At 45.0% G+C, this 14,241-nt stretch overlaps 2 protein-coding genes across 2 annotated transcripts in view; one reads left to right on the top strand and one right to left on the bottom strand.

Annotated features, from left to right (window-relative positions):
- Positions 1-552: 552 nt before the first annotated feature.
- Positions 553-14,241, bottom strand: part of T265_06027 (hypothetical protein) — a gene marked incomplete at both ends in the record, with an annotated part of 39,883 nt that continues 26,194 nt past the window's right edge. The window contains 6 exons of the mRNA XM_009171186.1: positions 553-1,118; positions 3,033-3,138; positions 5,294-5,424; positions 8,850-9,160; positions 11,849-12,092; positions 12,315-12,532. Coding sequence (XP_009169450.1) covers positions 998-1,118; positions 3,033-3,138; positions 5,294-5,424; positions 8,850-9,160; positions 11,849-12,092; positions 12,315-12,532 — 1,131 coding nt within the window. The remainder of the gene's footprint in view (positions 1,119-3,032; positions 3,139-5,293; positions 5,425-8,849; positions 9,161-11,848; positions 12,093-12,314; positions 12,533-14,241) is intronic.
- T265_06026 (hypothetical protein) lies at positions 8,639-11,260 on the top strand (the record flags this gene model as incomplete). The annotated part of the gene is made up of 2 exons (XM_009171185.1): positions 8,639-8,704; positions 11,045-11,260. 2 exons carry the CDS (start codon positions 8,639-8,641, stop codon positions 11,258-11,260), a joined length of 282 nt encoding a protein of 93 aa, XP_009169449.1.

Below are 14,241 nucleotides of genomic sequence, written 5' to 3'. Positions count from 1 at the left end.
ATTTCTCATTGGTTAGAAGTGGCGATATCTCGCTTATTTTTTGGGTGGAATCCTGCCCTCAGGTCTCCTTATTGCACAGGGTTTGGTGAAATGAACCTCGATGAGCTTAACTACACGCGTGATTGGTCAAGGGGTCGGGCTCGTGCCCGATCCGGTATCATGAAGAAAGCTGAATGGTTAATTGATGGACCCAAAGACTAATCGCATTTCGGGCACCTGATGAGTACTAATTTCTGATGGCGCTCCAAGAGGGCGTTTAAATTTCCGTAAAACTGCCGCTTAACAAGCGATACACAGCTTATGTACTCGCGGACGTTCAATAACCTTGATGTGGCCTTGGTGGTTAAGTTGCTGGAAGAACAGGCAATGAGTTCAGCTGAGGAATTTACCTAATTTCGCCTATACAGGATGTGGCACGTTATGTATGTGCCAAACTGAGAGATTAGCGGGGGCTTTGAGGCTCACACGTAAGTTTGTTATGAGCGGAAGTTCCTTTGGCCTAACGCTACAAACTATACAAAATCCGACTAGTCCCATTCTTACGTGAAGTGGCAAAAACCTATTGGTGAATAGCGATGGTTACAATGTAGGCAAGAAAATCATGAAGACAACTAAGTGAGTAGTGGATCGATGAAAGGACGACAAACGGGTGGGGTGTAGGGGTGAGGAACAAGAAGGATTGCGATATAGATAGGCACAATCGACATAACATCGTGTATGTCTCGGTGTATGTGGGTTGGTGTGTGTACTTGTGGTGTGTGCGCACACAGAGACACAGGTAAAAGCAGTATTAGTACTATTAGTGTCAGTAATAGTCATGACATCTACAAATATACGAATCTGAACGACTACACAGAAAAAGGAACTGATGGACTTCCATCGAAGATCTCGGACGGGTATGTGCGTGTGTGTGCAAACGCGGAGCGCAACACGAATAACACAAGTTTGGTCACCGTCACCCGATCAGCAATGGAGCGGGACAGCCTTGACCAGTGTTTCAGTGTATCTTCTCCACGCCGGCCATAATGCTTTCCGATTCATACAGACTATCATGTTTGGCCATGATACGCATCAACGGACGAAGATTGAGCCACCACTCTTCACGTGGTAATCGGTGCCTGGGAAATAGGAGAAGGGTAAATAAAGACGTAGAATGCTGGACCAAGGGAATAAATCTTTCCCAAGACTGGTATGGGCAGTCAAAGGGGAGATGCGGCATTCGTTAGCGGAAATTGATTTTTCACCTTTCCCCTAAAAAGAGTTTTAGTTATCAGCGATACTTATCAAAAAGGGTGTCCTTGAGCAACAGAACAGAGCTCAGTCATAAAAACCAGTTATTACCCATGATTTTCATATTACTGTGTCTACGATGCTGACTGGATCCATAGTCTGTGGGAGAATACGCTTTGTAAGCTGGCCAAGTTACTGCATTTTCTGCTTTGCACTGCTGGTCCTCCGAAACTTGGTTTTGACAACTGTAGATGAGCGATGGTAAGTCCAAGTTATAGTTGTGGCCGAAAGATGTGATTGACAATATAAAAGGAATTAATTTTTCGGACATTGTTGCATTCTGGGAGGCTTTTTACTACGGGGTAACCCACAGTTCACAAAGAGCGTTTCATCCAGGGAGGTTACTTGAATGAGGTTTTGTGTCCAGCATCATACTGTGGATTCACCACAACTTTAACGTTCCAAGCGGAGAAGTCACTGATTAACGAGGAGACCCTCTGATCAGAAGCTACCTTCCTAGAATTCTCGTCAGCAATCTCACTACAGAGAGGTCATTTGCCGGTAGAAGCCAAACACTGCACTTTTATGTGATAGTACCTCCGGGGAGGAGTATTTCAATGAGACTGGTTTCAGTGCGAATTAAGTGCCGGTGTAATTAAATGAAAATGATGGAACCAGTAACACCTCATTGAACAATGCTCCTTGAGGTTTCGTACCTCTGTTGATGGGATATAAATAGGGTTCTGAACACACCGAGTGCAAGAAGCACCTTGGTGCCAACAAAACGACAGTGATACCATTCGTGAAGTGAGTTTTCATCCAGATTGATTTGCTGTTCTTTGAGTTGAACAAGAAGGCTTTGCACGATAGAGTAACACCCGATTTCTCCCGTCTCGTTTCGGCTAACATCGTGTTATTGACCGTCAGTAAAGAAGTCTTGTTGTTTCTAGGTTCAATGTTTAAATGATGGACGAAAATGGGACTGCCAATCAGGCAAATAGAAGTATGTGGTGTTATGTTTTGAGGGATGAAAGAAACAAAACTCTGACACGTGTGATGGGACAATTTACAGCAAACACAATGTGTTGCATTCGGGAAGACGGACAGTATTGGTGATGGAGAGGATGTAAAACCTTATCATTATAGTTCATGATGCCAATGGTTAAGTCAATGGCTAAGTCTGCTAGAAATGACTCAGGACCATTTCGCAGAGGTAGGATGCTTAACCATCTTAACAAGGCTAAGCTCAAACCACTTTCCCCCATTAGATTATCTGACTGACAGCTTGAAAGTACATCCGTACATCCCAGTTTCCTTCTTCATCCCATTTCAAAAGTACGCTTCTGTTGTATGGTGAGTGTCGACACTGTTGTTACTGTCGATGATGCACATCAGGAAACAAGTTCTAGAGAAAGCACACAGTGCAGAAACTGCTATAGACTAGGCGGTTTGTCCCCGGACACTACTAAAGTTAAAAATAAAAGCCGTATTAAGCGAAACGACTAGTGGGATAAGCGGGAGATGATACATTTAACACCATATTCTTTTAGAGTGACTGATGAACATCTTAAAGGCCTTTTCATAAAAACTACTCACAAGGTTGCTGAAAACTCTTCGACAGCTCACGACCGGTTTCCCCCTTCCGCTTGGGGCTCATCAGGTAGGCACAGTCCCCGAGTTTCCGTCAACCTTATATTCTATGTTCTTATTTACAGATCTTGCATCCCATGGTGGTTATGACGTCAACCAATGCCCTTTAAGACTTTGACGGAGGGACTTCATTCATACATTCAATGACTTACTTGAAATCTGTATGGTCACGTAGTTGTAATATCTCACTGAAGGTTGCATGCTGTCGAATAACGCCCAACAAGACGCATGAATTGGAATTTATCGCGCACACATTACCTGAGCACAAAATGAGAGGTGCACAAATAGGTTAAACGTAGACCTGGAATGTCATTTCTAGACGGAGGAAAGCGAATTCACTGTGGACTTGTTTACAATCAATTTCAGCAACATTCATGCGTCCCCAAACAGTCGATGGTATGACAAACGGCCGATGATGTGATGATATGAGGTTCGTTGAAACCAGCGCCCACAGCACTCTGTACGCCTAGAAGGAAGGATACCAAGGGAGACGGAATCCAGCTATTATTCGATGGGGTTTTGCCGGATAACGGATTTACGGCATAATTCCCGAATTTTTTGTCCTAAGGTGACTCGGAAATAACTCAAATGCGGATCGTAAAATTATGCATTCCTTCCCTTGCAATATGATGGCAGTTTTATCAACCATAGTAACCCTATTTTCTGTCCGTATGCAAAAATTCCAGGTTAAGCATAGAGTCACCTTGAAATCACATAGAACTGTATGGATGCGCCAAAGTGGAAACGCATACCAGTAGACTCAGAGGTGACAGGCAACGACCTCTGTTCCTGAGAGTTTATCACAAATCCACTAGCGAGGGCTGACAGAAAGCACAATGTTGCCAAAACGTCTGACTAAGGACATCAATTTGGTTTGCGTTTAGTCAACCAAATAATGCACCATGACCCAAGCGTTGCTATTGAATTTACTGAACTTGATCCAAGCCTCATAAAGAAGCCGGAAATCATGAATGCCATTTTACAGGCTAGTCCTTTCTGCGGGAGCTTGGACAAAAGCAATCAAAATCTACTACAATGAACGGTTTAGATTATGTAATACCTTCACGCAATCTAACAGCTCCGGCTTGAAGAACACTTGTACAACTCAAAGTCCGCAATCCGGCCAACTCCTCATCAGCATCTGAACTAACACGCGAAGTAAATGGCCTAAACAACGCAGCTTCTTCTGCTACACGCATTCTTCGACGAAAGCCTCGAAAACTCGCTATGGATTCGCCGACAACAACCCACAAGAGCTACGATTCTAAGACAACACCTGTCGAACATCTGGAGACGTTCCAGTTCCGCTGATCGAACAGGCCATACAACAAAACGGTCCGTTTTATAGCCTGATACATACGTCCGTTGAGATTCAGGGATATTTCGTTTTGACGCCATAGCTGACTCAAATTAGCAAATGTAATCCGAACCTTGCAGATCGGTGCATTGACCTCATCTGTCGTACTACAGTCAGAGCAAATACAATTTCCAAGATACGTACAATGATCCACAACTTCGAGCACCTCTCTCTGGATTGTGAGTGGTGTGTTTAGTGACTGCATGTCCACGAGCATGATCTTATACCTTACGGGTGCAGAGTGTATACCAAAAGACGGAATGATGTTGATCAGTTCATCCAAAAACACCTGTGGCTTCTCCTCTTCAAAGATGAGGACGATATCGTCAGCATATTCCTGATCGACAAGGTTTTCGACATAGGATATTTAAGCACCGCCGTTTTGAAAACCCAGTGTTCGTCTCACTATCTCGTCTAAATGGGAATTGTTGGAGTGGACACCTTTAAAGGACATCACTTTACGTACGGAGGTTTTTCGAGAGCTCTCCGTACAATCTCACCCCGCGTAAGTCTGAGAAAACAAAGAACTTATTGTGTTCACAAACTTCCGGTGCATTCTCTGGTGAGTGAGGGTAGTAAGGAGAACAGACCGGTCAACCGAGACCAGATGCACTAAAATTGTGGGTCGTTTATAGTTATGGCGTTGTTCTAGCACCTGAACTAGTGCAGAAACTTGGTGAACGCAACTCCTTCCAGGTCGGAAGTATGCTCACCGCTATCGAGGCAGAGTTTCACGAGCCACCATAAGGCGACGGATTAGTGAAATCAAGAGTCACAAGCTAATACCCTTATGGCTCCCGCACTCACTACAGTCTCCCTTTCCAAAATACAAGCAAACACTTCAGACAAGCACTAATGATCCACATCTGGAAAGTGGTCGCCCATCGCGGGCAATATTCCTGTCCGACCTGGATTTCGGACAACTTCTGAGCCTCACCATTTGATATAACACTAGCAAGCCGGATACTGTCACGAGGCGTGTATGGAGAAAAATACCATTCACGAATGCATGTGGGAGAAACCGATTGGATTGTGAAGGGATTGGTGTTAACTTACCGTCACCCGTGAGATTCGAAGCGATCTGTTCGTCCAACCAATCGATCGCCTTCGATCCTAGTTTTGTGCCCAAATTGCGATCGAAAGGCGAAGGCTCGTGACCCTGTTGCATGTGACCAAGGACATTACACCTGGAGAGTTGACAAGAATAAAGAGGACGGAAGGACAAGTATAATTTCAGGGCTGAAAGTGAGTGATTATTTACGGCTAGAAGACCAGTAGGTAACTCCCAAGGTGCAGAAGAGTGGTTGGACTGAAGCACAAAACAGTTCATGAATAGACGTGCTGGCAATAGGTGCATGAGCCAAGGTGAAGAAAAAGTGACTGAGCGAAAACCGTGCTTTCAGAAAGCTGTGCGCAATGAATAGGATAGGTTCGCGAAATTTGAATGTAGTGTTTTCCCCATAGGGGAAAGGGGCAACAGATATATCACACCTGTGACCTCCTTACGATTCGAGTAGAGCTATCAGCGAACTTTGGCTAAAGATGCGTAGAAGTTTCCCAAAAGACTGATACCTTACTCAGTCAGAAGTGCCTCGAAAATGGGATTTAATGATGGAGATGATCGTAATATGAACGCATTGGAAGATCGCTGCGGTCATTTTAACAGTGAACACATTCACAGGACAATCTCGAGCACCTCAAAAGCCCTTCGACTGAAATTTCCTGGGAGTCTGAGCTTCAGGACACCTACTTCAGTTACGGTCCACGACTAGTCATCAGCCGAAAAGTCACAAGGGAGTGTATCCAGTTACGAAAAGGAATCTGTCTCGTACCATCGGTTGGAACTAGTGTGGGACGTGTACATGCTTCGTAGCTGATGATGACGATTGTGGCTACCCGGCCGTTCATCAGACCCAATCGAAGGGGTACCTTCTGGAGGGAGGTCTTACAATTTAGGAATCATCACAACTCTTTTGGACATTGGGATGATTCCCAAATTGTAAGACCCCCCTTTCAAAAGGCACTCCTTTGATGGAAAAACCAACTATCCACTCCTCTCAGAGCGATGCTGTTTTAATGCTTGAGCGACTGTTTTCATTGACTCAGCAGCAGCACGAACCCGACAGTTGCAGTTTTCATACTCTCACCTGGCGCGGCTTGACATGACACAGCTAACAATAACGACTGCCGTTAACAGGGTCCCCCTAGAACCTACTGCTCATGACATATTAGGTAAGATGCAATGCACAATCAAGTATCAGACCAACAATTACTTCTTAGGCCTACGACAGCTTGGATTACATAGTCAAACGGTCGAGCGATCACGAAGTTGATGTGTTTCAAACGGAAAATGATGGTAAAGTGAAGTTGGCGATTCGAAAACACTCATTTGCCTGCGAGTTTGGTTTTGCCAGGGGGCTCAAATGAATCCAGTTAAATCATTCGTTTGTCATGGTCCGTTTAAACTGAATGTGCTGCAACAGGCCATCCCATGTTTCAATAGGTGCGATATTCGGGATATCGCTTCGATTTTTGGTCTAGCCTTTCTGATAACTGTTTGTTTAGTTGGCCCGTCGTTCTTCTGAGCCATCGTAGCTAGCTGACAGCCAAGTCAAGAGTACGAGTCGAATACTGTTTTAACTGATTTTTTTTACCTGGGCTGCCGAAAGGTATTCAACAACCTTATGAGTGGTATGACCCGTCAAGAAAAAATAATACATCTCAAATATCGTACTAATTGGAACATGAAGCTGGCAGTGTGAAGTGCAGAAATAGCACAAGCGTAGAATTCATCCGGGACTCAGTAGAATCTCCCGTTCGAACTAAATTAGTTTACAAATACGTGAAATTTTCAAATAAACCTCATGTTTATACCGCTGAGCGATGAGGTTTGTCGTCACCCTCAGTTGGTGAGTTCGTCCAAATAAGAGACGTTCCCTCTGGAATTTGAAGAATGCATCGACTCAAAATCAGTCACTTCATAGTTTCGACCAAAAGGGGCCCTGACCAGTTCTGAGATTAGAAGGACGTGTAGGATTTGGATTAGCGTATAGGGGAAAATACAGATTTTAGACGCTGAAGTGCCATTGCACAAAGTTATTCTATTGCGGGTGGGAAGGTTTTACCAGAACTCAGTTAAAAGCTCGGAAATTGGTTTGCATTTACAAAGCCGGTGCAGTACATTCATCTATAACCGGGATACGTAATAAGAGGTCAAATTACATAACTTACTGCGTGCGTTATCGACTAGATGTTATTGGCAAACATTATATCAAAAGCAACTCGTGTTGACCTGAGTTCTGCTGGTCCACTGACTGAAATGAACATACCACCATAGTCGAAAGTACTTAAGTGAATATCTCCTGTAGACGTGTGGAGGTTTACGAGGAGCTCTCGCCTGAGTTCGCTACATTAATTCGTATCAGGCAAGATTGTCCTCGCTTGCATTTCATCATCAACTCCATCATCGATATAATTATGGAAGACTAGCCACCAGCCGCTTATACTTGTGGAGTCAATATGCCCGCAGGGCATTCACTTACAGATATCAAACACGCGGACGACATAGCTCTTCTCGGGTCTGACACCACTTAACCCAAACAAGGCCAAATAATCACAGCATGACATGTACTTCACAACTTCAAACTGTAAATTGGTACCTGAAGACTGCGTGGGCTAAAACCCTAACTTTATGCTTGCGGGTCGGCAGATTGAGTTAGTAGACAAATTTGTCCACTCGGACAGATATATCAGTCCCGGTGGTCTAGCGAAAGATGATATTTTCATCCGGAATGGGAAGGCCAAAGCAGGTTTCGTGAATCTGCGTCACCTGCGGCGTAGGCGTGGCATCAGCTTATCAACTAAGTGCCGGGTTTACAATACTGCGGTGCGGTCAGAAACCTGGTCATTGCGCACCGTGGACGTCAAAAGACTTTCAGTGTCTGACATTCGATGTCTTCGGAGCACTGATTGCTTCTGGTGGGAACATGGGATCAGTATTGTTGAAATACGTCAAATTTTTTTCGGAAGAAATAACTCCCCTTGATAGACAGATTGAACACACCCCATAGATTGCGCTGGCTTGATCACGTGCTTTGTATACCAGTCGACCGACTTCCTCGAAGGGTCCGTTTTGCACAACCACGTGAAGGGCGGAAACAAAACACAACGGAGTATGAAACCCATTACAATAAAACTCAGCTGCGCTGGTCATTGGCGTACCCTTGGATGGAGACTCCGGGGAGGGACAAAGCAATGGTTAGAGACATTGTCAGACATGGCCAAATCACGCCTTCATTGGCGAGCTGTTTTCTTCAATGCATAACTCCCCTCCAGATCTTCCCAACATAAAGTCCACTAACATTACTGTAATTACGCACAGATTGTCACCTACCACTTTTAATGCATAGCTATCTGCCCCACCTCCTCAAATCCTCAGCGAATGAAACTGTAGCAGCTAGATCCACTGTGTGGTAAGTACGCGGTTCTCACAACTGACGATGATGTTGATGATAGCAACTCAAGGACGAATGCATCGGGCATATAAAACACGCTCAGATAACCAACAAAACAAATGCACATAATCAGTCAAAGAAACACGTAGGAAACCTACCGGCAGTCAAAAATTCCCTTGCCTTCCTCAGCGTACAGCCTATAGATGAAATCGCTCGTATAATTTTTGTTAGCGAACTCAGCGCGCAAAATCAGACCACGTTGCACATTGTCGGCAATCTTAGCCCGCAAGTGGACGACATCCTGACGCAAGTCATCGATGGTGAACTCCTCCTCAAATATATAGGCTGCATCAGCACCGCCGGCAAGGCCGCTTAGGGTAGCCAGATAACCACAGTATCCGCCCATGGTCTCGACAACGAAGACACGGCGTTTCGTGCCCATAGCACTTTGTTTGATTTTGTCAAGAATCTGAACGAGAAAATATGAAGTAAATAAACAAGATGGAAGTCATACAAAAAACGCCGGATGGATGACCTTCCCCTTAATCAAGACATAGCAGAAGATCAAATCGGCTCATGCAGAATAAAAAAACATTGATTTTAGTAAAGTGACCGTCCGGAATTTTGTGATTAACTGCAACTACTGGTTCAACAAACAACAGAAGTTCACTACATGGAACGGGTTTAACCTTCCTGTTGGGCAACAGTGCAACACAAGCTGCTAGGTGAACAACGATGTTTTTTCCTGTTCATTCCATCTATAGCAAAAAAACTGAAACACGGGATCGCCACGGTCAACGTAAACGCTGCTACTTGTACGTAGCTATGTGGAACATCATTTCACTGCATTTCTCTGTTAACCTTCAAGTACCATGTACCGGTTTTGACTGAAACAGAAATGTATGACGCAGTTATTCCGTCACTTCTCTTCTCAAAACCCCGATCTTCTGTTACTGTTGTAATAAGTGGATCCCTTTGGGTCAGATCTGGTGTGACTAGGTGTTGAACAAAGCAGAACCGATGTTAGTCAGTGATTCAAGACGTGTGGGTTTAGCCTGCAACTTACGCAGCACTTTCCATCGGTTTTGGTTCAATTGCAACTAGGATTAGCGTCCAAGCCGTGGGGTAAGTTGGTAGCCCGTTGCTTACGTCATATGAAACCTGCACGGACTGATAGGGACTAAGTTTAGGCGGGCGAAGTATAAACGCCACGTGATGCCTAGCTTCCCAGCCATTGCGTGTTTTTTGAGATATGCACAGGCTTTAACTACTCCTGTTCTCCAGGTGATCATACGCTGTCACACAAAGTTTACTGTCGCTTATTGTGAACCGAAAGCGGACGGAACTAATCAGGGAGAGGATAGTTTTGGTTTTTTTAGTAAGTAGACTTTTCATTTGGAGGAGGGAAGGATCTGAAACTTCTGCAAAAATGTTCAAAGTTATCGGTTGCTCGCTATAAACAGTGTTGTTTACGCCCATTACGAACACTCGCTCCTATTGCACAATATCATAATCCGAAAACAAGCAAAAAAACTGAAACACGGGATCGCCACGGTCAACGTAAACGCTGCTACTTGTACGTAGCTATGTGGAACATCATTTCACTGCATTTCTCTGTTAACCTTCAAGTACCATGTACCGGTTTTGACTGAAACAGAAATGTATGACGCAGTTATTCCGTCACTTCTCTTCTCAAAACCCCGATCTTCTGTTACTGTTGTAATAAGTGGATCCCTTTGGGTCAGATCTGGTGTGACTAGGTGTTGAACAAAGCAGAACCGATGTTAGTCAGTGATTCAAGACGTGTGGGTTTAGCCTGCAACTTACGCAGCACTTTCCATCGGTTTTGGTTCAATTGCAACTAGGATTAGCGTCCAAGCCGTGGGGTAAGTTGGTAGCCCGTTGCTTACGTCATATGAAACCTGCACGGACTGATAGGGACTAAGTTTAGGCGGGCGAAGTATAAACGCCACGTGATGCCTAGCTTCCCAGCCATTGCGTGTTTTTTGAGATATGCACAGGCTTTAACTACTCCTGTTCTCCAGGTGATCATACGCTGTCACACAAAGTTTACTGTCGCTTATTGTGAACCGAAAGCGGACGGAACTAATCAGGGAGAGGATAGTTTTGGTTTTTTTAGTAAGTAGACTTTTCATTTGGAGGAGGGAAGGATCTGAAACTTCTGCAAAAATGTTCAAAGTTATCGGTTGCTCGCTATAAACAGTGTTGTTTACGCCCATTACGAACACTCGCTCCTATTGCACAATATCATAATCCGAAAACAACTTGGCCTATTCGAGCAGCGGAAGTGAGACATCTTCAGGTGTTCGACAATCTTTTCTCAGAACCATAGCTCGTGTGGGTTGATGTCGACGAATCCGTAACGAGGCAGTTAAAAAGCGCGTTTTCGGTTGTGCGACGGGTACTTCCATTGAAGAATGTATCCAGCACCAGAAGCTGCGTTGGTTGGGACATGTGCTGCGTAAGCCGAACCATCGTTTACCGAAGAGAGTGCTGTTTTCCATGCCTAATTCAGAGTGGCGTAAACAGAGAGGTAGCCAACCCTTGACTTGGCAGAGGAGTATGAGGGAGATCACGAAACGCTTGGGTGCTTTCGTTGCCACTCGCCTTCCAGGATGGGGACCGCGTGATCCTCACTGTGCCTGGTTGGAGACACTAAAAGATATGGCTGCCAGACGATGACAGTGGTGTTCTTGTTGTCAGATTCTATCCAGATCGCCTGAGTGAGTGTCTGGAGGTGTAGGCACCTCGGAGTAATTGTGGTAAGCTGGCACTAAGTCCGTTCCCCGTCCATCTTAACTCTTTTCTTTACGATCAGGCTTTCAAATAAATTATGGTTGTACGGCAGTGAAGCATCGGTGTTGAACGCTGATGTCATGCTGTCGATGATGATGATGATTTCCGATCACTTATGCCCCCCATTTTTAAGGTAGGTTAATCCCCCAAGCAAAATCATTAACAGTAAAGGGGACGAATGATATCTCATCGGAGGGGCTTTACATTAAGCCCTAGTAAAGGATGAACGCTGTTATGAGCTCTTCCCTCCTGTCCTAAGGTGCGCAGTTTCACGGATGATACGAGAATGTTGGACTTAGATTTAAGGTGAGGAAATGTGGTGGCCAACTACGCGACTTACCACAGTGATCTCGTTCAATGCTGTATCGCTACCAAGGGAGAAATCGGTACCGGGCACGTTGTTAGAGATGGTGGCGGGGATCATGACCATCGGGATGCACAATTCTGGGTAGAGGTCACGTGCAGATGCCAGTTCAATCATACACTCGTAGGCTTCGAAACCACCAATGACCAATAGTCCATTCAATCGGTGTTCTTTGATCTTTTCAGCAACAGTAGGTAGTCCTAATTCGCTTGGTTTGTCCCTAAAGAATTGGGAATCATGAAGGAAGCTCGGTAACAATGCAGCGTGAAAGGTGTCATGGAAGAAGCTTGAGGCAATCTTGAGTTGAGTTAGGGCCTGAGATGTTCAGTAATCCGATTGCGTAAGAATGCCTACCAGGGTCAAAACATTAAAAAGAACTTGGAAACTTTTTACACGATGGTTTGAACAATCAGGACCGCCAAGATGAAAAAAAGCAACTTACCGGCGCGTGCCTAGAGCAGAACCGCCCATGCTAACCCATCCACGAACAGTGTTCCAGTGAATCTCGCTCACAGCACCATGAACCAATCCCAGGAAGCCTTCGTGAATACCAAGCACCGCGTACCCTTTGGTGATGGCTAATCTAGCAAAACTACGCATGGCAGCGTTCACACCACAAGCAGGAGCTCCCACGTTTAGGATGCCGAGTCGCATATTATTCTGAAACGTCGGGGTAAAAGGGAGGAGAATGTTCCGGTTTGGAAAATATTGAAATGAAGATCTTTTGTAAGACAGCAGCGGCAAAGGATAATGACAATGACACGAGCCAGACAGTCAGAGTTGCAAAACAAACTGGCGTGAACTACTTAAACAGTTTATGTGAAGCGCGGTGGTCTCGCCTAGTAATCACATACTTTCTCTTAACTGAGGACTGCTCTCCCGGAAAGGGTCATGACAGCGTTAATCTTCGGGTACGACTCCTACCTCCATAAAAAGATCTAATACATCCTTGCCTAAGGATGATCTTGCTGTGGGTAGAATGTGCAGAATGTTCCCTGTAAACAGTTGGGTAGCTGAAGGCCGAATTCCTCAAAACTGAAGGCTCATGGTGGCGTTTCATTACTTGCACAGTCGGACAATAGTTCAATCCCTTCAGTGCTTCTTACAAATTTTGCGACTGCTGTGCGCCAAAACAGTTCACCCGAATTAGCCAATATGAAAATTAAATAACCAGCGTACAGATGCAACATATTCAAGTTGATTGAAAGGGGGTTTTCGAGTCTAGCAGAACAAGGACCAAGGTAAACAATGAAATAGTCTGGCTAACAGAATTTTGGTGACCCGAACAACATAGGCGTAGTACACTATAGCTAGTAACATTGTCACTAGTTAACGTAAACAACGCTGTGAACTCATTGGGTCCAGTGCGATATCTGACTACACAACGCGGTACTGAAAAGAAACCGGTGTACAGTAGTGATAAACATATTTTCGTTTCTTACAATCTCGTTGAGGGATTCTAAGAAGGACGGCGATACAAAGTTTGAGAGTGACTAGTCGAACCCATCTTCCTATGTGTGACCTCCCAGACAGAACGTAGATTGGTTGACAGCCAATCAGACTGTCCGTGAGTAGTTTCGGGGTTCCATCGGATTTGTGTCCATCTTGCTCGGCGCAATCCACTTGATGGTTTGGATTAGTCTGCACTCAAGCTATGCTCTTATTAGAACACCAGCCTCCTAGTGTTCGGCCGCATTGATGTTTGAACTCCTAGTGCCTCGTGTGCGAACCGGTTTCCTTGCCATCACTCTGTCTGCTCATTCGTGTCCGGACAGGCGAACGGGGCGATGTGTCCACGGGATTCTGGGGATTCGCAGTCATATCCCTCTTATTGGAGCAGTGATATGCCCATGTGGTTTGACCCTGACGGTGACTCCGTAATTGACATGTATGTGTTTGGCGATTACATTTTGTGAAGAACCCCAGAGCAGGTCGCATTGCGGATACCTGGGGCATCTTGAGCAATCTCATATTGACAACAATTAAATGCAGATTTTATTGAATTTGCATCCACATCATTCCAGCACATTCCTGGCGTCTGTGATACTGCCTGGTGGGAAGACCTCATAGGCCAATAACCAATAGATACGACTAAGTCAACAACTGAGTCAATAATATGTTGCTCGTTCGGGCTTTCGTCATACGCTAATGATTCCATCGGTGATGATGCTCGGAGATGGAACCAGCACGGAAAAGGATAACTACTGCTGGCTAGTTCCAGTAAGGGTGGAGCTTGAATCTGGTGCTTTACCTTCCGCGCATCAAGAGGGAATGATATGAACGCAGATACAAAAAAACCGTTACCAAACTACGAGTAACCCTGTCTTGGTTACAATCATACAGCGTGCTAGGCACAAACAGGGGGACGC

This window comes from Opisthorchis viverrini (genome assembly GCF_000715545.1).
Source record: "Opisthorchis viverrini unplaced genomic scaffold opera_v5_121, whole genome shotgun sequence".
Classification (NCBI taxonomy): Eukaryota; Metazoa; Platyhelminthes; class Trematoda; order Opisthorchiida; family Opisthorchiidae; genus Opisthorchis; species Opisthorchis viverrini.
This window is presented reverse-complemented; position numbering and strand designations above follow the sequence as displayed.